Source organism: Myotis brandtii, unplaced genomic scaffold (genome assembly GCF_000412655.1).
Source record: "Myotis brandtii unplaced genomic scaffold, ASM41265v1 scaffold674, whole genome shotgun sequence".
Classification (NCBI taxonomy): Eukaryota; Metazoa; Chordata; class Mammalia; order Chiroptera; family Vespertilionidae; genus Myotis; species Myotis brandtii.
Window position 1 is genome coordinate 385,373 of NW_005370630.1, and position 25,323 is coordinate 410,695.

Genomic DNA, 25,323 nt, shown 5'->3' on the forward strand with positions numbered 1-25,323 from the left:
CACCAACCTGTGCTTTGATGTGGCGGACGCGAGTGCAGCCGCCCGGGCGCTGGCGGCAAAGGGCAGCTGCGTGCTGGTGCCTCCTGTTCGTGTGCAGGATGCACTGGGTGCTGCCACCTACACCGTGGTCCGCTCGCCCGCAGGCAACCTCAGCCTGACGCTGCTGGAGCGCACCGGCTACCGCGGACCCTTCCTGCCCGGTTTCCGCCCTCTGTCCTCCAAAACCGGCCCGGGATGGTTCAGCCACGTGGACCACCTGACCCTGGCCTGCACCCGCGGCAGCTCCCCTACACTGGTGCGCTGGTTCCACGACTGTCTAGGCTTTCACCACCTGCCACTGAGCCCAGGTGAGGATCCAGAGCTGGGCTTCGAGGTGACAGCGGGGTCTGGACAAGGGGGGCTGAGGCTCACTGCCCTGCAGACCCGGCCATGCAGTGCTGTCCCCACCCTTGTGCTGGCTGAGTCCCTGCCCGGGGCCGCCAGAGGACTGGACCAGGTGCAGCAGTTCCTGGCCCAGCACAGAGGACCAGGCCTGCAGCACGTGGGACTGTACACACCAAACATCATAGAAGCCACTGAAGGGGTGACTTTGGCTGGGGGCCGGCTCCTGACTCCTCCAAAGGCCTACTACCAGCAGCCCGGCAAGGAAAGTCAGATCCGAGCTGCAGGCCATGAGCCCAACCAGCTGGCCCTGCAGGGAATTCTGCTAGACGGTGAGAAAGGCAAGTTTTTGCTTCAGGTCTTCACCAAGTCGCTCTTTGCAGAGGACACCTTCTTCCTGGAGCTGATTCAGAGGCAGGGGGCCACAGGCTTTGGCCAGGGCAACATCCGGGCCTTGTGGCAGTCCGTGGAGGAGCAAGCTGCCAGGGACTGAGGAAGCTGAGGAAGCCAGAGCTGGCAGCCACCTGTCCTGGAGGTCTGGGGAGTTCAGCCCAGGGCCTGGTGGAATAAGGCTTTGTCCCTAGGGGCCAGGTGTGGCCTCCATTTCATCAGTACCTGCCAGAAGTTGAATCTCTCACTGGGGTCCAAAGAAGTTTGCTTTTAACTATAAAACACTTTTTACAGTCTATATCTAAATAAAGAATACAGGAGTGTAACTCCTTTAGGAAATGGAACATAACCAATACTCTTGAAGACTTTTATGTCCTTCTCTGACCTCATTTCCCTTCACCCACTCCCAATTTTAGGATTATTAACCCCTTGCTTTTCTGTATTGATTCACTACATAGGTAATTGATCCCTAAATAAATGATTTCTTATTTGAGGTAGGAATTTAAGACAGAATAAATCTTTCTCTGTGCTTCTTTCCCTTCTCCCTCAGGAGCAGCCACACAAGGGGGAGGGGCTAGGTCAAGGCTGAGCCAAACCACTTGCTCTAGAGCAGTGGTTCTCAACCTTCCCAATGCCGCGACCCTTTAATACAGTTCATGTTGTGGTGACCCTCAACCATAAAATTATTTTCGTTGCTACTTCATAACTGTAATTTTGCTACTGTTATGAATCGTAATGTAAATATCTGATATGCAGGATGTATTTTCATTGTTACAAATTGAACATAATTAAAGCATAGTGATTAATCACAAAAACAATATGTAATTATATATGTGTTTTCCGACGGTCTTAGGCGACCCCTGTGAAAGGGTCGTTCAACCCCCAAAGGGGTCGTGACCCACAGGTTGAGAACCGCTGCTCTAGAGAGATACCACTGCTACAGAACTAACCAGAGACCTGGAGTGAAGGTGTGGGTATCAGCCACTGGCAGGGTCTTCCTGCGGCTGCCTTCTCCCTCTTTCCTGGGGGCTGAGGGGGGCAGATCACTCTGGATAGAACATGCTCCTCTATCTGCCCAGGGCGGGCTGGGAGCTCAGCCAGAGGAAGTCAGGGCCAAGCAGGACTTGACCACTTCCTGGAACCCTCAGAGATGAGGAGGAAGGGGGCTAGGCAGAGGATGGAAAGTCTCTAAATGACTATAAAAATAAGTACTTTATTAAAAAACAGGATTCTCAAGGGGAGGGCGTTTCCAGATGTGTCACTGGGCCGCACTGTTGAGTCTAGATGCATCTGTGGGGATATGGGGCCGAAAGAAACGATCCAGGACTTGCTGGCCTGGGGCGGGCTTTTTCCGGCTGGATGGAGTCGACACCTGGGATCTTTTGGAACTCTGTTTAGAAGGCATTAAGGGGGCAGTGAAGAATACTCTCCTTTCACCCCTACCCCCACTCCACTGCTCTAGCTGACTCTAGCCTGAATGCAGGAAAGCTTCCAACCTATCTCCAGGATCTGCCTCTTCCATCAACTCTCTAAACGGCAGTCCAAGGTAATCTTCCTCAAATATAAATCCGACTCCTCTCTCCACCTAACATGCTTCATTGGGCTGGTGTTCCTGGCCCTGCTGATTGCTCCGGCTAGATGCTCAGAGTTCCTCACGCACGCAGACTGCATTGTGCCCATCATTACTTACACTACCTTTTATTGTTTTGTTAATCCTCACCCGAGGAGGCCTTTTCCATTGATTTTTAATCCTCACCTGAGGATATTTTTTCCATTGATTTTTAGAGAGAGAGAGAGAAAGAGAAAACATTGAATGGCGGTCTCCCATGCAAGCCCGACTGGGGCGGGGATCAAACCTGTAACCCAGGTACATGCCCTTGACCAGAATCCTTAAGTGCTCGAGTCAAGATCTAACCACTGAGCAACACAAACCAGGGCTACTTAAACTATTCTTAGGCCTGGAAGAACATCCTTATTGCTGATTTCCTTCCCAAATCTGGAAAAAAATGATTCATTTCTAGGACCCACATTACCAGCCACTTCTTTCAAGCAGCCTTTCCCTGATCCTTTCCCCCCAGACAGACCTGAGAGCTCTCCACCTCATATCCAACAAAATCTAGTACAAACATTTCACACATCTGACACTACTGTCTCCATCATTTTCTCTTGTTCCCTCTCCACCTGGACCCTAGACTGTAAGGTCTCTAGGTGATTCCTCGCCCCTGGTGAAACTCGGAGTGGACAATGTTCACCCAAATGTGTCCCTTAACTCACTGAAAACCTGTGGATTCAGGCCTAGGGAGAGAGATGGCTGGGCGAGGGCCAGGGGACTCACCTTGCAGGTCCCCGACTGTTGGCCTTCATACACGCGGAACACCTAGCCAAGAAGAGAGGGGGAGAGTGCAGGGCTGGCATCTTCCTCCAAAGCCAGAACCCTGTCCTTTTTTACTATTATTTTTCCTGTTTATATGGTAATAGGTTCATGCAGAACATGTAGGAAGCATAACAAAGACAACAAAGATAGTGCCTTTTTCATGGCGGTGGAGACAGCTGCGGTGTGAAACTCTTCCCGAGTCAGCCAGCGCGCGCCAGGTGCTGTGACTGTCACTGGGGCCTGCCCTTCCAGGGCCAGACCATATACTTGATAGGTCAGCTTGATGTGAGAGAAGGTGTGGACCACCTGGGGGAGGACCAAGGGGCTGAAACAGGCCCGTGGATGTGGCTGAAAAAGCCGTCATTTTTGGCCCCTCACTGCTCACTTACCTGCCCTAGGTGATGCAGATGGGTGGCTGGGAGGGGCCCAGCCCAGTTCTGCAGTTCCTGCAGCAGGGCCTTGCGCTGATGCCGTCCTGAGGGGTCCACAGGCACAGATGGGAACTCCCACAGTCCTGCCAGCAGACCTGAGACAGCGGTCAGCAGGTGTGAGTTAGGCCTTAGCTGTTGACTCCTCCATTCCTCCCCTTTTGCTCACACCACTGCCCTCCACTCCCAGGATCCAGGTACCTGAGTTGGGCCTCTGCACCAGCAGAATCCGGGCACCCCCAGGGGCCCTGGGCTGCTCCAGAACACAGGTGGCAGAGCACTCCTCCCTGGGGGGCTTACGGCTGGCCTTTCTGGGAAAGTTGGCCACTCCCAGCGTCTGGTCCCAGGGCTCTGTAGGAGGTGCGCACAGCTGGCACTGTCCAGTGTTGGGAGCTGGGAACAGAGATCCCAAGCCCCACTCAGGCCAAGTGGGCTTACGTGCCAGGCCCAGAGAGCAGGTCTTGGCCCGGCTGTGCAGAATCTAACAGGTTGTAGGATGAACTAGAATGAGGCTTCCCAGGTAGCTCAGTGACCGTGCAGGGAAGGGCTGGGGCTAGAACCAGACTCACCACACTCTTCCACGTCAGGACTGCCTGGCAGGCTCTGTGAGGCTGGAAGCCGCTCCCGCTCCACCTGACAGACATAGGGAAGGAAGTCACGGTGCACGGGGGACTCCCTAGGACCTCGCTGCCCCTTCCCCAGATGGCTCACCCTCTGGTGTGCCCGGCACAGGCTCTGGACAGGGCACTGGCTGCAGTGTGGGTGTTGCGGGGTACACACTATGGCTCCCAGCTCCATGGCTGCTTGGTTAAAGTCTCCGGGCCGGGCTGGGTCTACCAGCTGCTGGGCTAGGCTCCTACCAGAAGGGAACATTTCTGTGAGCCAAAGATCCTTTGGAGGCACCCCTCCCAATGTCCTGCATTACTCCAATATCCTACCAGAGCTGCTGGGAGACAAAGGTGTTGCTAGGATCGGCACCAATGCCTCGGACACGGCATAGCACCCGCACTATGTTTCCATCCACCACACCGGTCACCTGACACAGAGGAGTCCAGGAGTCAGCCTGGTCTGGGAGGAAAGTGGGCATGCACAGAATGGGAGTGGACTATGGGCTCACCTGGCCAAAGGCAATGGAAGCAATGGCTCCAGCTGTGTACCGCCCCACGCCAGGCAGGAGCCGCTGCAAGGTCTCTGCTGTGCGTGGCACATGGCCCCCGAGCTCCTCTACCACCTGATTGGGGTGGGAAAGGTTCAAGGTTAGGAGACATCTGAGGGCCTGGGGATCCCACCCTCCCTGCTATCCCCTTACCTTCCGGGCTCCCTCCTGCAGCCGCCGGCCTCGGGAGTAGTACCCCAGGCCAGCCCAGAGCTGGTTCACTTCCTGTGGGTGGGGTCAGAGGTCAGAGAAATCAGCACTCAGTCCTCTGTTGTCCTCATTTCCCCCTCCCCTAGGGTGGGTCTCACCTCCAGGGAAGCACTGGCCAGATCCTGCAGTGTTGGCCACTTCTATAGCCAGAAGACAGGCAAAAATAGAGAGGTCAAGGGTGAGGGAGGAAAAAGAAGCCTTCTTTCCCCCCAGCCCAAAGACAGGCTCTCATCTGGGGTCTAGCCCATCACCCTCCCCTTCCTTCCCTGAAGTCACCTGCATCCATCTGGTATAATAGTCGATCACCGTGGCAACCTGGGTCTGCTGCAGCATGACCTCTGAGACCCATACTGGGGAAGAGGGGTTGGCATGAGGACACTGCTGACCTGCCCTGCTCCTAGCCCATAGCCCTGACTCCAATCTGAGGGTGTCCGGGCAGAAAGCAGCTTTGTTCTCAGGAGATGTACTCACCAGCATATGCCCGCCTGTCCAGGTCCACCTCACCCTCTGCCTGCCAACGCAATCCCAGATGGGGAGTTAGTGTGGAGGGGGCTGGGCACTAGCCTCCCACCCCGGTCCCTGTCCCTGACCCTTGCCTGCCTACCCGCCTTCTCCAGGGCAGGTCCCGCTTCTTTTGGTCATACCAGCTCAGCAGGCTCTCCCGGAAGACGGTGACCTCGGCTGCATCTCTGAATTGGTGGTACGGGGAGACAGAGGCCTGCAATACCACCTCCTCCTGACGCCTGGCCTGGCCTGCTGGGGCCTCAGGAAACTCAGGAGTTGTCCCTGCACAGGCTGTGCACCAGGGACCTGGGACACTACAGCCTGGTTGCAGTCTGCTTCCACTTAGGGCTCCCCCCACCCCTGACCCCTTGACCTGGAGTCAGTCCAGAATTATCTAGCTGTGTGTAGCCTTAGCCAAGTTTCTAGCCTTAATCTTCCCAGAGTGGCACTGCTCGCTCCTTTTTCTCTGGGTCATAATGAAAATCCAACAGTTTCAGTCAAGCATAACATACCTGTGCAGGGATTTCCCATTTACAAAATACTTTCAGGCAGATCAACTCATTTGATCCCATGAAAGCCACATGAGGAAGAAAATGCACAGACTACTGCTCCATGTCACTGGTAAGAAAGCAGCCATTCAGAGCAATTATCCCAAAATCACATTGCAAAGTCAGAATTAGATCCTTAATTAGTCCCTTCAGGCTTGAATCTGCCCCCTTTCATAGCCAGTGAAACCAGCCCATGAGTTTTTTCCTAGGTCCGAGTTCCTCACCATCAGGGATAGTAGGCCTGGCCTGGCTGCTGCTGAGGGCATGTTTCTCCCTTTCCTCCCCACTGGATGTCTGCTTCCTGCGACGACTTCCCACAGCTGCGCGTGGCTTCTTCATGACGATCTAGAACACAAAGGCCCAGCCAAAGTAGTCAGTCAAAATTAGGCTGAATCTTGGGGCCCTGTAGCGGGTGGAGCCACCTCCGTCCCTACACCATTCACAGTGTCTAGCTTTTCTCAACAACTCTCTAGACTGGCCAGTGTGCTCAGTGGTTGAACTCACTGGCTCGAGTCCTGGTCAGGTCACGTGCCCAGGTTAGGTTGTGGGCTCTATCCTCAGTAGGGGTATACAGGAGCCAGTAGGGGGCATGCAGGAGGCAGCCATTCAATGGTTCTATCTCCCAATCCCTTCCTCTCTGAAAAATCAATAAAAACATATTTTCTAAAACAAACAAACAACTCTCTAGATCAGCGGTTCTCGAACGACCCTTTCACAGGGATCACCTAAGACCATCGGAAAACACATATATAATTACATATTGTTTTTGTGATTAATCACTATGCTTTAATTATGTTCAATTTGTAACAATGAAATTGGGGGTCACCACAACATGAGGAACTGTATTAAAGGGTCGCGGCATTAGGAAGGTTGAGAACCACTGCTCTAGATGCTCATGGGCTTGCTCTTGACTGGCTGTGGCCCTGAGGTATGACCAATAGGGCTGAGCTTCTCCAAATGGCCTAAGAGGGACCAGCATTAGTATAGTCCTGGAGACGTACAGAGTAAGAGGCCAGGGTTGGGCTGGGTCAAGGACCAAAAGCTTCCTGTGTGGGAGCACCTGTGTATACCTGATGCTTATTGTGACTACGTGTGTGGACAGGGGTTCTTTAGATGTGTCTAGGAGCACGGGCGTGGGTAGGAGGGTTATCTGCTTAGAGACGCAGCACGTTTACAGTGAAGCAGTCTTTAACAGTCATCTAGTCCAAACCTTCATTCTGTAGAAAGGAGAAACCAAGGCTCAGAAAGGGGAAAAGATTTGCCTGAGAGCAGATGTCAAGTCGGGGTGGGGGGAGAGAGATGAGCTATTTTTATGCCTAATCTTTTGTGATCTAGAAAATCATAGCCAGCTGACCATTAGCAAAGAGAAAATGCATCCGGTTGATCTTCATTTCTCCCTTACTGTACTTGTAGCTGCCTTTTCCTAATAGTTAAATGTAGCTAACAGTAAGTGCTGACTATACGCCAGACCCTAAGTGCTTTACCAGATTTTTCAATCTCCTGATGATACCATGAAGTATGTTCTAGTATTACTTCCATTTCAGTTATGAGGAAACTGAGACTTGTAGATATTAAGCAACTTGTTCACTCCAACCCAAAAGGTTTGCTTCCAGAGTCTACATTCTTGCACTCTGCTATACCGAAGTCCCTGCTGAACCTCTGGTTCAAACTCTCTCCTCAAACTCTTGACTTTATCACCTCATTTTCATCAAAAGAGCTTGCTTCCTTCTTGAGGGGAAAAAAAAATGAATGAAATAAACTTACCTCCATCTTCACTTTCCTTCTATGAAAGAAAGGTCCCTCTTCCTAAATTGTCTGAGCTCAGGGTCCTGCTCCTCCAATCCCTTCCACAAGACCCACTTTTCTCTCCTTCATAGCCAAACTTCCTTCCATAATTCATTCTACAATCCATTCTCCATAAAGCAATATTTTAAGACATGATAACAGCACTTTCTTTCTTAAAACCTTCAATAGCTTCCCATTAATTCACTGAAAAATATTTATGGAGTGTCTACTATGTGTCAAGCAGTTTTAGGTACTTCACTAAATAAAACATCAAAGGTTCCTGCCCTCACAGGGTTTATATTCTAATGGAGGCAGACAATAAATAACATACATAAGTAAATTATATAGGATATTAGGTGATAAATATAAGCATAAGGAGAAAAAATAAAGCAGGTGAAGGGGATAACAAATGGGGAGGGGGTGGAATGTTGCAATTTTAAAGAAATGTGGTCCTGGTGGGCCTTGTTAAAGTGTTATTTGACCAATGACTTAAAGCAGTTGAAGAAGTTAGCCACGTGGATACCTGTGGGAAAGGCACACTAAGAAGGAGCTAGTGCAAAGGCCCTAAGGATGGTGCCTGGTGTGTTTGTAGAATAATAAGGAAGCCAGTGTGGTTAAAATAGAATGAGGAGGGGGTAAGGACAGGAAATAAAGTCAGAGAGCTAAAGAAGGGGGCACAGGATCGCAAAATACCTTGTAGGCCACTGGAGGACTTTGGCTGTCACACCCATTGCTCTTAGAAGCTAATCCTCTTAATATAAGACTTGTAGGCTCCAGGGCCCCGTTTGCCTCATCACCTCATCACTATGCTCCAGCCATGTTTGCCTGAAATAGATGCTTCAATCCACCAAGTGTCTGTCTACCTTGAGGCCTGACCCAATCCATTTCCTCTACTTGGACAGCTCTTCTCCTATGCTTTACCTAACATCCACTCATTCTTCAGGTCTTGTCCACATCAGGCCCCCCAGTCCTACCCTCTTGTGTTTTTCTCCATTGCTGCTTTTACACCAATTACAATTTCACATTTTTTTTGGTGATTCTTTAATCAGCGTCCACTTCCCCAGCTTGACTCCATGAAAGCAAGTTCTGGGTCTGTTTTGGTGACTGCTGTATCCTCTGAGCTGAGCACAGTGCCAGGTAAATTGTATACAGTAAGTACTTGTTAAATTAATTCATGGGATGAAAGGATTTTCTTATTTTTAAGAGTAGGAGAAATCCAAACAATTCTGAATAATGATGAAGACTCAGTAGAAAGGTTGAAAGTAAACAAGGAACAGTGAGTAACCACGGAGAAAGCGTTGAGTCCTTGCTGGGCTGAGAGGATGGGAACGCAGCTCTAGGGAAAGCGCGGTCTCTGGTAGGCACACCTCGCAGTAGCAGGAGTCCCGTCCAATCACCTACATCACCGGTACCTCCCAGTTGCTTACACTGTGTCCCTCTTCGTCTCTACTGCTGGAGCCTAATGCAAGTCATTCTTGTCACCTGACTGGATTATTTCAAAAGCTTCCCTGCTAGTGGATCGCTCTAAGCCCTCTGCAGCCTCGGCTAGAGTCCTCCTGCCCGCCTTTCACTTTCTGGAACGCAGTGAGTTCCATCCTCCCGGGGAACTCGCCCTTTCCCAGAATAGACATCTTTCCCCCACATTCCCCGGTCTTTGTCTAACTAACTCCTATGGCTGCTTTAAGCTTAGCTCTGGCAGCGCCACCTCCTCTGCGGACACCCACCCCTACCCCGAGCCGTGTCCCTGAAGACAGCGTAAAGCTCACTCCCACGTCCCCACGAACGTACACGAAGAATTACCTCCCACGTTTTCCCGTGTCCAAATACCCCACGTTCCCAGGGGGCGTGGCTCCGGCCAATCCGGGCGGGGAGCTGAACCGTGACAGCCAATAGGATCCCAGAACGCTCCGAACCCGCTCCTCGCGCGCCAGACCCCGGAGGTCTGAACGGAACTCCAGCCCCACAGTGACTTCCGGAGGCGAGAGCCTGCCCCTACCCCGAACTCAATAGTCGCGCCAGGAGACAAAGCGGAAGTCCTGCCGTTTCTTGCCACCGACTAGTCAGGCAAGGGCCGCGCGGTGTCATGGCAGCCGACAGTGACGATGGCGCAGCTCCAGCGATCTCTGACAGTGAGTGGCTTTTCAGGGGCCGACTTAAAAGCCTGTGCACCCTGGGGGAGGGGAAGGCCTCTGGCTCATAGTTCTAGAAAACGACCTCAAGTTTCAGAGGACTAACTTCTCCCTTTTTAACTAGCCACGAGGAGACTACAAGTCCCAGTGTGCACCGCGGCTCGGGCTGCAAAAGCCTGGAGTGTTAGGAGCACAGTTAGGATCGTTAGGGGGCATGTCGGGAAATGTAGTCTGGAACTCATTTCTCTGTTAAGTGGGGCAGGTTGGGAGTTGTGGTCCAAAGGAAGTGGGATATTTTGGGAAGCCAGGTCTAGGGCATTATCTCTGGGGCCTAATTATTATTGGGCTCCGGGCCATACAGGCTACTGCCACCTGTGGCTGCTAGGGCACCAAGGGAACAGTCGTATGGAGCCTGATGGGATATTAAAAGAGCTCAACTCCTGGAGCCGTAACAAATAGTTCCTGCAGGACATGGGAAAAAGGTACCTCACAGATCATCTAGTCCAAACTTCACCTTCTACAGATAGTGATGCTGAGGGAGAAGTGATTTTCCCAAAGTCTAACATAAGCCCCTGGAAGACGCAGGCTTTTTCTCCCCAAATTCAGGGCACTATTCACTCCAAGGTCTGTGTGTAGAGCATGCTGATACAAAGGCTTGAGGGGGAAAGCTGCCATTTCTTGCCATCATGGAAAATGCCCCCAAGCCATGGCCTAGCTTGGTATCTACTCCCCGTCCCCCTTGCCTGATCATTAACTTCCATTATTCTGTTCTCCTTACCCCCAGATAGTGTCAGCAAAAGCACAAAACCTGGGGAAGAGCTGGTAGTACAAGTTCCCGTGCTGGATGTGCAAAGTGACAACTTTAAGGAGATGTGGCCATCCCTTCTGCTGGCCATAAAGACAGCTAGCTTCGTGGCTGTAGACACGGTGAGGGTTGGGGAACTGGGAGGGCAGGTGGTTGTGAAAGGGCTGGTGTTGGGGACCTAATTCAGTTCTCCCTTTAACCACCCATAGGAACTGAGTGGGCTTGGGGATAGGAAGAGTTTGCTGAACCCGTAAGTATAATCTGTGATCTCTTTAGTTCCAACCCTGATGAGGGGAAGTGGGGGCAAACCTTAGCCCTGGAGTGGAAGTCACCCTGGGTGGTTTGGGCCCTTCATGAGGCTAACTCCTAGCCACAGCCACCCCCAAACCCAACCCCAAGGTGCATCGAAGAACGTTATAAGGCTGTGTGTCATGCTGCCAGGACCCGTTCTATCCTCTCCCTGGGCCTCGCCTGCTTCAAGCAGCAGCCAGACAAGGTATGTGCTGATTTCATTCCCTTCCCAGGTTTGTGGCTGGGGGAAAGAGGAGGGTTGAGATCCTGGGAACATTATGTGTAAGGTTTTTTTGTTGTTTTCTAAACGTTTTTTATTGATTTGAGAGAGAGTAAGGGAGAGGGAGAGATCGAAACATGAATGATGAGAATCATTGATCAGCTGTCTCATGCACACCCCCTACTGGGGATCAAGCCCGCAACCCGGAATTGAACCATGAACCTTGGTTCATGGGTCCATGCTCAACCATTGAGCCACACTGGCCGGGCACATGTTAGGTTTTGATGTAGCGAACCCTCCTTTTCTCCCAGGGTGAACACTCATACCTGACCCAGGTGTTCAATCTGACCCTGCTGTGTGTGGAAGAGTATGTCATAGAACCAAAGTCTGTGCAGTTCCTGGTACAGCATGGCTTCAACTTTAACAGGCAGTATGCCCAGGGTATCCCATACCATAAGGGCAACGACAAGGTAGGTCTCCAGCCTTGAGACTGCCTCTTCTGTGATTTCATCTTCTTCCTACCACAGGCTGGATGTGTGGGAGGATCTGCTTCTTAGGGAGTCACTAGTGACAGGGCTGGGGAAATAAGACGAATATGTGGGTGAAGAGCATTGGGTTAGGTGCTGAGGAAGAGCTTTCCAGGTGGGGGAGCTCGGGATAAATATATTGTGAAAGAGGCTCCGTATGGGACTGCCCTTCCCGATGACCCCTTTCTTTCCAACCAGGGCGATGAGAGCCAGAGCCAGTCGGTGAGGACACTGTTCCTGGAGCTAATCCGGGCCCGCCGGCCCCTGATACTGCATAATGGTCTCATAGACTTGGTGTTCCTGTACCAGAATTTCTATGCACATCTGCCTGAGAGCTTGGGAACCTTCACTGCTGACCTGTGTGAAATGTTCCCAGCTGGCATTTATGACACCAAATATGCTGCTGAGTTTCATGCCCGCTTTGTGGCCTCCTACCTAGAATATGCCTTCCGGAAATGGTGAGGGACTGGTTGAGGGGAAGCGGTGGGGCCTGGTATAAACCTATTTTATATTTATTGAGTGCCTATCATGTGCCAGGCACTGTTTTAGTGCTGGGGATTCAGCAGTGAACAAAACAGATAAAAACCCCTGTTCGCATGGAGCTTATATGCTAGTGGACCAATACCCTCTTGCGCTATTTCAGTGAGCGGGAAAATGGAAAGCAGCGGGCAGCCGGCAGCCCACACCTTATCCTGGAGTTCTGCAACTATCCTTCTAGCATGAGGGCCCATGTAGACTACCGCTGCTGTATGCCCCCTACATCCCACCGTCCTCATTCCACCATCATCTGTGATAACTTCTCGGTGAGAACTCCCACCCATTTCCTGGGGGAGGGAAGGTTCTGATACCTGGAACCCCTCTCTAAGCCTCTTTCCTGCCTCTAGGCCTATGGCTGGTGCCCCTTGGGATCACAGTGTTCTCGGTCCCATGATATTGACCTTATCATTGACACTGATGAAGCTGCCACAAAGGATAAGCGGCGACGGCGACGACGTAAGGAAAAACGACGGAGGGCTTTGTTGGGCCTGCCTGGGAAACAGAGCTGTGGGGAAGCCGAGGATGGTCCTCCCACCAAGCAGGTCTGTGGGGATGGTGTCGAGGCTGAGGAAACTGAGCAGGAGGTGGCTCAGGACAAGACTAGCAACCAGCCTGGCTCTGAGCAAGATCACAAAAATGACTTGGAGATGGGACTTAAAGCAACAAGGCCTGAGACAGCTGACATGGCTGCCTTAGAAGCACCAGGGAGTCAAGCCAGTCCTAACCCAGTGCCTGGGGATGGATTGCATCGGGCTGGTTTTGATGCCTTTATGACAGGTTATGTAATGGCCTACATGGGAGTAAGCCAAGAACCTCAGCCCTGTAGCTCTGGACCCTGGCTACCTGAATGCCACAACAAGGTATACCTGAGTGGCAAAGCTGTACCCCTCACGGTGGCCAAGAGCCAGTTCTCCCGTTCCTCCAAAGCCCACAACCAGAAGATGAAGCTGGCTTGGGGCAGCAGCTGACCTAACTTCTGCTTAGCACCCAGAGCCCAAGAAGAGAAGCTGAGGGTAGAGCAGAGGGGTCTGGTCCCTCTAGCCTATGAATGTCCTGCTCCCAACTACTACAGAGTTGGGGAGGAGGGCTCCTGACAGAGATACTGCTGCATTGCTCTGGACTTTCTTTACCCCAGAGGCTGAGAAACAATGGTACAAGTAAGAAGGCTGACCAGCACCTGTAGTAACCAACTTTATTTTTAAGTCTGAGAGTGTCTTGGGAAAGTTTTACCAAAAAATCAGCAGAAACAAGTTATGAAAATGTTTGACCAGCTTTATCTTTGGTTATTTCTTATTGCGGCTCTATAAAGACAGACTGTTCCCGTAGCTCCAGCCATAGCAGGGAAGGAAGAAAATCAGTCCATGTATAAACCGTTTAACCAATTGGGTGTATCACATGTTGACAAATATATGGGGGCAGGCCCTAGGGCCTACAAAACCAGCCCCACTCCCAACCACAAGGTTGAAAGTCTTATAGGGCAGAACATTAAGACTCCCTTCATAAATATGAAAATAGGTTAATGAATTGGAAAAGATCTTTGAAGAGGTTAGCTAAGAGCCATGACCACCACGCTGCCTTGTCCTCCCCTTGCATAGAAATGTAGTGACGTGGTCTGACTGTGCAGTAAGTGCAAACAGCAATTATTCAAGTGTCTTAGACATACTGGCAAGAAGTACCCCAGTCTTTAGGTCTGAGAAATAGCCATGCCCTTTTCGGCCTCCTGGTCAGCTCCACGTTCCATCCAGTAACTTATATGCCCCGGGGAAGGGCAAGAGACAGACCTGGGGTGGAAGAAGAACCTGGGGTAATAGTCTGCCAGCTCAAACTAGAACTAGGAGTCCTCTGGTCTTGTCTGCAGAAACGCATTGTGGGTCAGCTGGGAGCCAGAGCTCCTTGCAGGATTTCAGAGGCTTGGAATCAGCTGTTGGCCCCAACAAGGAAGGCTTCTCACTGCTGCCTCCCCTCTCACAGTCACTGGGCACTTGGAGCCCCAAAGTTGAGCCTGACTTGGCCTAGCCTGCCTGCTCTGTGGGCTCCAGGGAAGAGTCAAGGCTGTGCACCAAGGGGGCCCTGTGGCTTCAGCTGAAGGTCCATCCCCATGGTGAGACAGGGATTAACCCCTCAACCATCCTGCTCTCCCTGGGTTTTCAGGCCTCTGCCTGAGACAGAGAAGGGGACTGGAGCCGAATCTCTTGGCCTTTCTTCTACCTCCATCTCTTCAGAGGCACCTGCAAGGCATGGACTGGCCCCCTGAGGCCTGGGCCCAAAACCATTTTCTTCCTGGGAACTGGAGCAGTCCATGGCTTCATGGGCTGGAGCAGCTGGTAGGGCAGATGCTCGGAATGGCGGGATCTCTCTTACTTTGTACTTGAGACTACTGAGACGTGGTGGGGGCCCATCAGACAGTGATTCTTCTCGGCCTACAAATGGACAGGCCTCTTGATGCAAGAACTCTGGTGAACCAGGCAAAGAATGCCACCGGCGAGCAGGTGGGGCCAGGGGTTCCTGCCAGTCAGCCATAGGCAAAGTTCCAGGCCCTGGTGCATCCAGGTCAAATACCAGGGAAATAACAGACTTGCTGGGCAGGTCAAAGAACTTGACCTTGCCACCCTTGAGGTCCTGGCGAGCACTGAAAGGGTTGATTTTGGGGGTGCTGGCAGCACCACCTCGTGGCTGGTAGTAGGGGTCCAAGACATTCACTGTATGTGGGGGCTTATGGGAGAAGATGTCTGACTGGCTTCGAGACAGCCAGATAGTACGTCTTGGGCGTGGGGACTTGGGAGGGATCTTCTCATCTAGTGAGCTCAGTCGCTTCATCCCAGGTCCTTTCTCCAGGAGTCCTGAAGGACAGTACATCAAATCAGGATTACTGCACTAGTCATAACAAATACAAGCACTACACTAAGTGTTTTTTCTTGGGAAAACAAAGTAGGTACTGTTGTCCCCATTTCACCAGTGAGAAAACAGACTGAAAGAAGGAGGCAGCATACCAAATCACAACTCTTGGAGTTCAGTATTTTTCCCATGTCCCCCATCCCTGCACCTTTCGTTTGGACATAGGATCCTGCCTTCACAGCCCTAGAGGGGAAGACCCCACAACCCTAATTTCTTACCCTTAGCAGTGGGCTGCAGCTCTTCCTCCTGTAGGTGGTTCAGAATTTCCTCCAGGTTCTTCCCAGTCTCCACAAAGGATGGGCGCAGTTTGGGGTCCATCTGTAGTTATCCACAGCAGCGATTAGCCCTGCCCTCCTACCTTCCACCCACAAGGATCGCATTTTAGTCTGTTTCTAGCATCTTTTAAGACTCAGATGTGCAGCTAAGAGACCTTTTCTGAAGGCCGCAGACCTTGAGGATGATTCCCAGAGCTAAGGTCAAGGAAGATGCTATCGTCTAATACCCTCCCCTGTCTCAGTAATCTTTCTGTGCCTTATCCTCTTTTGGCACAGAACCCTCCAACAGGTTATGCTCACATTGGTTTGTTCTTTCTTGAGTTCTGCTGCTAATGTGTTTCTCGAGGCTACCTAGACAAAGCCCATCTACTCCTTGGTCATAACAGGTAAGTCAAGCCTCAGAGCTGTATAAAATGAAAGCTAACAAGAGCCTTTCCCATCAGCCTTAGGACCAGCTGGATCCACAGTCTAACTAAAACCTGACCAGAGCTCCACCAACACCCAAGGCAAGGGGTGGTGGGTCTACCCTGCAGGCTGAGGAGCAGATATTACAAAGCAATTTTCCTTTATTTGGTCCAGGGCTCTGGAGAGTCTGGCAGGCCTCCAGAGGAGGAGCCACGAGCATTGTCATTCATCAGTGAAAATGAGGCCCCTAATTAGGCTTTCTACAGTTCTAACCAGGTGAACCCAGCCCCTGACCAAAGCTGGGGGCAGGAGGATACACTCACATTACAGCAGTTGAAGGTAAGCTGCAAAAAGTCTGGGGGACAGTCTCCCACCATGTGCTGGAAAGCGTCATAGTCCAGCCCGAAGTTCTGTGAATGGGTGTGGGGGGGAGGGAACAGAGGACATGGGTAGACAGGTTATTAATCCCTCCATCCATCCTGGCTTGCTCAGAAGGAGAGGCTGGGAATTGCCCCTGAGAAGTAGCCACATATACTAAGTTTCAGCAACTCCACCCCAAGAACAAAATGGTTCCACAACCTCAAAAGCAGCCCCACCCCAGTGGCACTGATCCCCATGCCTGCAGCTCACCTCTGTGCGGGGAAGATAGTCCGGATCAGCCTGGATACGGGCGATGATCTCACAGAGGATGATACCATAGGAGAATACGTCCGCCTGATGGGTAGTGAGACCTCAGTTTCCCTTTCAGTGGGCTGAGAAGTGAGGTTTCTGCCCCTCATGTCCACAGGCCTAGACTCTACTGCCCATATTTCATTCACTGGGTAGCTGCCAGGTACCAGCCCTGCTCTTGGTTGTAGATCCTCCCCTAAACATAAAGGGTGATCCTGGACACTGCTAAGAGTGGATTCTAAGGACAACCAAGCCTTGGGACCCCCAGACTCACCTTCTCATTGTAGGGCTCATCTCGGAGAACTTCAGGTGCCATCCAGAAGGGTGAGCCCACCACAGCCAGCTTCTCCCTCCCCATGCTGTAGGGTGAGATGATATAAAAAATGAGCTTGCCACTGGCTGGTATAATAGGATATCTGAATATTGGGAATTCTTCTCCCCCAAGTATGGGTATAGACGAGAAATGACCAAATTTAGGGAGCTGAGGTTGAGCTGTGACCAAGTCCTGGCCTCTGGGGAGGAAGCAGGAGTGTTTTGGGGTGTTTTTTTTTGTTTTTTTGCCTTAGTCGCTTCTGTAACCCCAGTACCCATTAGGGCTACTCACCTGACATCAGGGATCTTCTCAGCCAGGCCAAAGTCACCTACCACCGCAGAGTAACCATTTTCATCCCTCTTTATCAGGCAGTTCTAGGGTTCCCAAAGAAGAAGATAGTGTGGCTCAGAAGTGAGGACCAGCCATCCATAAAATTACCATGACAGCCATGTGAGATGAGGTAGGCCTGGATCTTGAGTGGTTGCCCTAGGATTCGTATTACGCTCCAAACACAAATACTTATCTTTACTTTCTATGTGCCAGGCAAGGTTCTAACGGCCAGAGATACCTCAACAAACAGAAACCACTGTCCTCTTGGAGCTAACAATCTAGTGAGGAAGACAATCAGGCCCCTGGCTTCCCTCTTCAGAATGTACAGACCAAAGACCTTGCCAAGAAATACAAGCATAGAACAAGTACCCAAACATAAACTAACTTTCACTGCCCACAGGATCACAAATAACCTCTCTGGTATTAAAAGTCTATGATCTGGCTCTAAACCAACTGCCTACCTCCCCACCAGCTCCTGTCTGCCCCTGATGCCCGACTGCACACATCTTCATCCAGACTTTCATAGACATGCTTGACTTGTGAAGCCTGAACAGGGCCTTTAAGCCCTGTTCAGATATCCCATTACACCAGCCAGTGGCAAGGTCATGCTTATATTGTTCTGTTCCATTTGGTGTTCTCCCAATTCTCCTTTTCACCTCAAAATGTTATATGTTTTAAGGCAAGATACCTTTCCAGTCCTGTCCTCTCCAGCTTTCATCTTTATTTCTCATTTCAACTCCTTTAACTCCTCCTCTATGCCACTTCCTCTTAAAGTCTAGCAGGCTATCAGCTCCTCAGGACAAGTTCTGGTTCCTCACAGTATTCAACTCATAAGAGAGGCTCAGGTCATGCTCACTAAACAACTGCTACTGTCTCCAGAAAAAAGGATAAACCCAAACAGCTTGTAAATAAATACAAAGCAACGAACTCTCCTCAAATAGTTGCATTCAAAATAGTCCTACACCACTCTGCTCTACCCACTTTCTCCAGAGGCAGCAGAGAGTAGGGATCCTTGGCTCACAGGGACATTTCTGGGGCCAGCAAGGCCCTATCTGACCCAAACCAGCCCTCCCTCCTCCTCACCAGCCTTGGCATCCAGGTACAAATCAGTTCCTTACTCTGACCTTGATGCAATTACACTATATTCTCTTTTTCCATGAAGTAGAATAAGCTTGTGATTTCATCACATCCTCTCCTGCCCTGGATACCAGGGAGACATGTATCATTTCTAGCTTTCAAGTAGGAGCATCCTTGTGCCTGTTCTGGTGTTAGCCCTCCCATCAGTCCTGCTGGCTCAGCATCCCCCAACTCATTGACTTTGAATGTCTTTGGGGCCCTAAGCCACTGTGACTATTAGAGAGCCAAAGCCCAGGCTTAGGGCACTGGTCTGTGAGGCAGTGGCAGCTCAGATCTGTCACCTATTTCTCTCTCCTCCTATTTCACTAACAGCTCGGGCTCCTTTCTCCACGGCTCAGTCTAAAGTCCTTTTTACTATTTGTTTTATAGCCCTCAAAAACAACCTTGTTAAATACAGCTTGGGAGCAGCAAATAAGGAACAGAGTTTGGCCACAGTGCACTGCCTTGTCAAAGCTGTTCCGTTTCTGCTCCATCTTCACATTCATGGAGACCTGCTCATTCACTGCAAATCACCCATTCAGGAGTAAGTGACTTCACAGTAGCTTCTCTGAGCGCCTGAGAAATGGCTAAGGCAGGGATGATCAGAGCCTTACAAAATGGGATAAGGTGGCATCTGCCTCTGATCTGCAATGTGACCACTGCCCCTCTTAAAGCTCATTCACAGCCACTAACCAGGCATTAGAGCCAAAGACAAAGATGGGATACTGAAAACCAAAAGAACCAAATTTTAGGAGTCTGAATCTGAGGTGATAAACAAAATGGGGAGGAACTCTGACCAGAATTAGCCCCTAGGGTTTTCCAACAAACTCCTGGGCCTGCCCGTAAAAGGGCCCAGGCTAGTGAGGTTTGTCTGGCAACACCTGCTGTTTTTATTTCCTTATCTCTCATTCTTTTTTCCCCCCCTAAGTTCACATCAGAAGGGTAATGTGCCAAAGTCATAATAAGGTTTGTGAGAAGCACATCTCACACAATTATCATGACTATGAATCTCCCATTAATTCTTCACTGATTTCTGCTAGAAATATTATTATGAAAGATCCCAATAAGTTCTATTACTTGATCTTCCTGCTGTTGACACTGCTGGTCATTTCCATCAGTGTTTTTAGGTATCAATCAGGAATTGTGTTAGTACTAGGCATGTAGAGAATAATCAGTTGTGGTACTGGAGCTAAGAGATTAGCTATTAGAGGCTAGTTAGAGGCTATTCCTTTCGTTTTAATTTATTTTTTTTCAGAGAGAAAGGGGGAGGGAGAGGGAGAGAGATAGAAACATCAGTGATGAGAGAATCATCAATTGGCTGCCTCCTGCAGATTAAGCCCAAAACCCCAGGCATGTGCCCTGACCAGGAATTGAACTGTGACCTCCTGGTTCACAGGTTGACACTCAACCACTGAGCCACTCCCATTACTTTCTTTTTTTAAAATATATTTTATTGATTTTTTACAGAGAGGAAGGGAGAGGGATTAGAGAGTTAGAAACATCGATGAGAGAGAAACATCGATCAGCTGCCTCCTGCACACTCCCCGCTGGGGATGTGCCCTCAACAAAGGTGCATGCCCTTGACCAGAATTGAACCCGGGACCTTTGAGTCCGCAGGCCGATGCTCTATCCACTGAGCCAAACCGGTTAGGGCTCCCATTCCTTTTTTATTCTTCTCTTCTGGCTTTTTCTTTTTTAATGTTTTTATTGATTTTAGAGAGAGAGGGAGAGAGAAACATTGATTAGTTGCCTTCTGCATGCACCTGACTGGGGGATCAAGCCCCCAACCTGAGCATTTACCCTGATGGGGAATTGCACTAGCAACCAGCAACCTTTTGGTGCACAGGCCAACCAACGCTCAACCAGCTGAGCTACACTGGCCAGGCGCTCCTGGCTTCTATGACAACTATAATTCTGGATTTCCTTGTCTATCTTTGGCTCTTCTGCAGACTACACTGCAGGCTTTTCTTCCCATCCGATGAGGATGATTGCTTTCAGGGTTTTATCTTAGGCCTACAGCTCTTGTGCTCTTTTGTGGAGGCTATCCTACATTTCTTTTCTAATTACCACCTTTGTGCTCATGGCTCCCAAATGTATGTCCTCAACCCTGACCTTGATCCTCAAGCTGCAGATTTAGACAGCCCGTCTATTTCTGGACAACTTCTGGATTGCCATGTTGAATTACACACATGCAAACCTGAACTCAACTTTTCTCCCAAGAACTAAAACTCAAGCTATTTTTTTTTTTTTTATGTCAGCTGGTACTGCCTTTTTTCCATTCAGTTTGCTAAGCTAGAAACCTGGGATTTATCTTAGATTTTTACTCTTACTCCACCTAATTTTCTCTTCGAAATGTTTTTCAAATCAGTCCCTCCCTCTTCATCCTTATTACTATTGCTCTAGTTCAGGTCCTCTTCATTCCTCCCCTGAATATTGCAATACTCTTCTAACTTGGTCCAGGCTTGATCTCCATAATCCACCTTCCTCATTCCTGCCAGCATGATCTTCATAAAATGCAAACCTAACTGTGATACTCCCCTATTTAAAAGCCAGCAAATTATATGATTCCATTTATATGAAATGTCCAGAATAAGGAAACCCATAGAAACTAAAAATAGATTAGTGGTTGCCAAGGGCTGAAGGGAGAGGGGAATAGGATAAGGGGGGTTTCTTTTTGGAATGATGAAAAGTTCTGAAATTAGATAGTGGTGTTGGCTGAATATACTAAAAACCACTTAATGCCTGGGCCAGTGTAGTTCAGTGGTTGAGCATCAACCTATGAACCAGGAGGTCATGATTGATTCCCAGTCAGGGCACATGTCCGGGTTGCAGGCTCAATCCCCAGTAGGGGGCATGCAGGAGGCAACTGATCAATGATTCCCTCTCATCATTGATGTTTCTATTTCTCTCTCCCTCTCCCTTCCTCTCTGAAATCAATAAAAATCTATTTAAAAACAAAAAACTGGGCCAGAGTAGACACCTGAGAGCACTTCCTGAAGTCTCCAAGAGCAACTGCAGAGTCACTATTGGCACTGAATAAAACCAACACAGCACAGGGAGGCCAGAGACTGAACTGCCCTCCTAAATGCCCCAGAGACTGTTTAAGTCTCTCGGAAGATTATCTGGTTTGCTGTCCCATCTCTTGCCCTCCATCCCACCATGGGATCCCATATATTTACCATAGCTCTTATGTACTAATCTGCTCACATATCTGTATCCTCAACTAGTCTAAAAGCCCAAGTATGAAAAAAATAAAATAAAAGCCCAAGGATGGTACAGATTGTGTTCCAGTAATTTCTATGTCCCCGATACTATGTTCTCTAATAATAGCACAGTATAAATGATTTTCAAAAGCTATTGAATCTCATTATAAAAACGACTATAGGGTGCCCTGATAGACACACACTACTCCCTCCAGCCTTCAACTTTGTTCCTAATTCATGCTCTCTTCAGTCTCTGAAAATGGACATTTTCTGTTCCTAGCTGTTGCCTAGTACAGCCGAAGACCATAGTGGGAAAGGCTTTTCACTCAGATGGATTGACCAGAGTGGCTCCTACAGAGTCAATGAAGTAATACATATATACAAAATCTAACAACCAAGAATAGAGCTACAATTCATAATTCATACTCCTAGGGGTAACCAAATGCAGTGGTGCTTGCCCGACTCAGGGCAGTAATGGTAATAAGCAGAAACAAACTGCTTTCTCAGCTGCCTCTGAGAGCCAAGACTTGTGCACAGTTGTACTAGCTTCTCTTAGAGCCACAGGTAAAAGCCGGTGTGTGGTTATTGTCACTTCTTGATGGCTCAGGAACTGAATCGTTTTAAAGCCACAATACCTCCCACATTGCCTCCCACTTCCTTCTAAGTAAACTATCAGTATCACCACTGCACAAAATTGTATCAGACGATTTCTTAGAAGTAATTACAAAATTAGATTGAACAGCTACCTCTGACAGACGTTTCACTCTTGAGAGCAGTACTACAGTAACCACTGGGATGTGAACCTTGCAAAGGCAATACTACTTTCAGGAGGTGCTCTGATAGGAACTAGGGATCTTTGCTTCTATCACAGGCTCAGGATCATCTGGAAAAAAGGCACCTGCTTCTCTGTCCTTGTTTACCCACCTGGAACGTGTTCCCACTACTTTAAATCCCTCCTGTGAGCTCTGGTCTGAGAAGTCCAGACTGATTGCTCCTGTGAGGTCAAGGACAGAATCTATTTTACAGACTGGGAACCCTGAGGCCCCAAGGGCCCTGAAGTCATTTGGAGGAATGGGACAAAACTGGGTCTGGGATTCAATCTCAGCTCTCGAGCAGATGTTTTGGCCTCTGTGCTATCAAGTACATTTTCTGAAAGAGGGCCAGAAAGCCCCTATGACAGGTTCTACACTAGGTGCGAGACACAACACAATAAACTAATATGAAGTGAATCTCCCATTATACTTAAAGAAATCAAACTCAGACCCAACATTGGCAATGAGGAGATCATTTGGAAACCTCAAAGCCCTACTCTGTCCCTTTAGCCTATTTCTCCCTTGAGACTTCTCACTATTATGATTACTACAATAGAGATCTGGGTGGGGCTGCTCTGGCCTCAGTGTGGACAAACCTTCTTCCTAATCCCTGCAACACAGTTATAATGAGGCTGGAACATTCAGACAAAAGGTCAGAAATGATAAAAGGGCAGTGAACACAGACAGTCTCTCCTATTGGATGGTCTGGTTTGTAAAATTCCCTGGTTTTTCTTCAACTTGAGATTCCCTAAAATGTACTTCCTAGCCTGTCTCCAGTTTGCAAAGTCATTGGTTCTTACCACCTGGAAGTACTCTCAATACCTCCTTAAAGTTCAGACCCAGAAAACAGCTCAGAGAGATACAGTACTTTCTCCTAAGTTCCTAGTTTCTTGTTTCAAGCCACTGGCAGGCACTGAGAATACCTACTCCCTATTAGGAAAACCAAAGGACAGTGGTCTTACCCTACAGTTTCAAAAAGGTTATAGTCATGCCGGCGTGGCTCAGTGGCTGAGCATCGACCTATGAATCAGGAGGTCACCGTTCAATTCTGGGTCGGGGCACATCCCCAGTGTGGGGCGTGCAGGAGGCAGCCAATCAATGATTCTCTCTCATCATTGATGTTTCTATCTCTCTCTCCCTCTCCCTTCTATGAATTCAATAAAAATATATTTTTTAAAAATATATATACTCATGTAAGCGTGGGGGAAATAGCTGTATGACTGATGGACAACTCGTCATGATCTCTCTCCACCTTGGAGCAAATGATGCTGCAAAGATTTGATTTTGGCTGCATGCCCAATGTGAGACTAGGCTATCAACTTAAGGCAGTGTCTAAGCTGACATGAACCCACTCATTTGCCTGGAACAAGTACAGTTTCTCTAGTCTTGACTTTCTAAAACATCCTAGGGGATGAGACAAGGCTGATGAGGGGAAAAGATACCATCTTCCAGGTCCCAGTTGTCCAACTGTCCAGTCCTTGCAGGAACCGAGGAAAACAAAGGCCACCTCACAACTAGGCCTCAGCTGGTCACCACATTCCATTTGCTGGTCTTAGTGCTCCTTTATTAACAGTGCAGCTGACTATAAATGGCTCTGCCACACCCAGGGGCCCTACAATCACCTTCCCTAAAGCTATTTTCTGTGTAATAGTTTATCAACCAATGGCCAGGGTCCCTCAGGGACATTACTACTATTTGGAACACCAGAATCATTCTAGTGTGAGGTAGTCAGAAACTTACTTCTCTGAGAGTACAGCCTGCTTTTGTTCTCTTTGCAAACTTTTTCTTATAACAATCTCCCTTACCCCTCATCCATGACAGAAGAGGTGTGGGAATGTGTATGCAGGTCTATGTGTTCATGTGTATATGTTGAGGATGGGGAATAAAATGACTGCTATTCTTGGGCAGGTACAAAACTCCCATATACCTTCCTAGAAGACTGTAAACCAGCTCTTGGACATAAGTCATATTAGATGACTTGTATTTCCCACATCAATGATCAAACAGTATTATTTATATAAGTCTTGTCCCAGTGGTATCCTGGGCCACTTGGCCCTGTGGTGCCTGCCTGTAGCATGGCCAACTTCCTCTAAAAGCAACTGTTTTCTAACCTGGTCACACAGCAATTTGGACAGCAAGAGAATACTACAGAGACCAGCTAACACCAAAGAGAAACTGGCAGAATGGCAGAAACTCAATCACACACATAGAAAATGGGTCAGTACACTATGGCCCTCAAAACCTGCACTCAAGTGACTAAAAATCTCCGATCTCCTGCTCTCAGTTAAGAGCTACTTCCTGGAGGCCATGAGCGAGAACAATAAGAGACAGGCTCCCACATTGTCTTGACTGCTGTCATCCTATTGGGCAAGAACCTCTTAACCCCCCTCACGCCATCGGCTCCTGCAACACACATATTCAGGAGATTAAAGTAATTCGTGAAGGTTCTCAAGATGTATGTGTTGCCTGGCTCGACACTGAAAGGTACCTGCTGTGAGCCGAGATTGGCTTTCTAAGGAATAGCTATATAGAGTATTAATTTGTATCCTCTGTGATTAAATGTTAAATCTATAAGAGAACTCTATCATTTCAAAGCTTATTAATGACTGGTTTCTTAACACTGCTTTCTTGGTAATGGAGGACAGTGTCGAGTGGTGCAAGGAAAGCCTTCATACCTTAGATGTGAGGTCCCGATGGAAAATGCCTTTGAAGTGAAGATAGCTGAGGCCCACTGCTATGTCATAGGCCAGTTTCACCCTCACAGTCCAGGGCAAGTACAGGTTACTGTCTAGCAACTGTTCCAGGTTTCCAGCGTTGATATACTGTAAAACAAGGAAAACCCAGCTACCATTTGTCAGGAATATAAGGCTGGTGGTGAAACCACTAGAGAGTAACACTTAGAAGATAGAGACTGGATGTTTTGTTCATTGTTGTTTTTTAGGTGACTGAGGGCTTATTCTGTATCTATACACAAAGATACCTTTCTTTAAGGAGATCACAATCTATTAAGGGATACAGAC

The 25,323-nt window shown here is 49.1% G+C and overlaps 4 protein-coding genes across 17 annotated transcripts in view; 2 read left to right on the forward strand and 2 right to left on the reverse strand.

The window, feature by feature from the left end:
• The window catches only part of HPDL (4-hydroxyphenylpyruvate dioxygenase-like), a 2,096-nt gene extending 828 nt beyond the window's left edge, over positions 1-1,268 (forward strand). The window contains exon 2 of the mRNA XM_005881282.2: positions 2-1,268. Within this exon, the coding sequence (XP_005881344.1) occupies positions 2-874 (873 nt within the window). The 3' untranslated portion in view covers positions 875-1,268. The remainder of the gene's footprint in view (position 1) is intronic.
• Positions 1,269-1,962: 694 nt separating this feature from the next.
• MUTYH (mutY DNA glycosylase) lies at positions 1,963-9,666 on the reverse strand. Of its 8 annotated transcripts, none has more exons than XM_014529217.1 (17): positions 9,577-9,654; positions 7,062-7,208; positions 6,216-6,336; positions 5,544-5,692; positions 5,411-5,450; positions 5,216-5,289; positions 5,038-5,079; positions 4,883-4,954; positions 4,691-4,804; positions 4,512-4,609; positions 4,285-4,429; positions 4,143-4,206; positions 3,775-3,966; positions 3,535-3,671; positions 3,299-3,451; positions 3,107-3,148; positions 1,963-2,161 (listed from the first exon to the last, which is right to left on the reverse strand). In XM_014529217.1, exons 3-17 carry the CDS (start codon positions 6,328-6,330, stop codon positions 2,030-2,032), a joined length of 1,569 nt encoding a protein of 522 aa, XP_014384703.1. In that variant the 5' UTR covers positions 6,331-6,336; positions 7,062-7,208; positions 9,577-9,654; the 3' UTR covers positions 1,963-2,029. The 8 variants fall into 8 exon arrangements, with proteins under 8 accessions (XP_014384703.1, XP_014384704.1, XP_014384709.1 ...); XM_014529218.1 differs by having other exon boundaries at positions 9,565-9,622; XM_014529223.1 differs by lacking the exon at positions 7,062-7,208 and having other exon boundaries at positions 9,565-9,666.
• A 68-nt stretch (positions 9,667-9,734) lies between these two features.
• On the forward strand, positions 9,735-13,550 carry TOE1 (target of EGR1, member 1 (nuclear)). Of its 2 annotated transcripts, none has more exons than XM_005881256.2 (8): positions 9,735-9,905; positions 10,690-10,832; positions 10,920-10,960; positions 11,110-11,206; positions 11,533-11,691; positions 11,947-12,206; positions 12,392-12,551; positions 12,633-13,550. In XM_005881256.2, the coding sequence occupies exons 1-8, from the start codon at positions 9,860-9,862 to the stop codon at positions 13,251-13,253; spliced, it is 1,527 nt and encodes a 508-aa protein (XP_005881318.1). In that variant the 5' UTR covers positions 9,735-9,859; the 3' UTR covers positions 13,254-13,550. The 2 variants fall into 2 exon arrangements, with proteins under 2 accessions (XP_005881318.1, XP_005881319.1); XM_005881257.2 differs by lacking the exon at positions 9,735-9,905 and adding an exon at positions 10,190-10,387.
• TESK2 (testis-specific kinase 2) overlaps positions 13,540-25,323 on the reverse strand; it is a 110,960-nt gene continuing 99,176 nt past the window's right edge. For 5 of the 6 annotated variants that reach the window (XM_005881254.2, XM_005881255.2, XM_014529214.1 and 2 more), the window contains 7 exons: positions 24,979-25,125; positions 17,134-17,216; positions 16,804-16,888; positions 16,491-16,574; positions 16,184-16,270; positions 15,399-15,498; positions 13,540-15,125 (listed from right to left, as the gene is read on the reverse strand). In XM_005881254.2, the coding sequence (XP_005881316.1) occupies positions 14,407-15,125; positions 15,399-15,498; positions 16,184-16,270; positions 16,491-16,574; positions 16,804-16,888; positions 17,134-17,216; positions 24,979-25,125 (1,305 nt within the window). In that variant the 3' untranslated portion in view covers positions 13,540-14,406. The remainder of the gene's footprint in view (positions 15,126-15,398; positions 15,499-16,183; positions 16,271-16,490; positions 16,575-16,803; positions 16,889-17,133; positions 17,217-24,978; positions 25,126-25,323) is intronic. The other variant, XM_014529212.1, reaches the window with a different exon arrangement.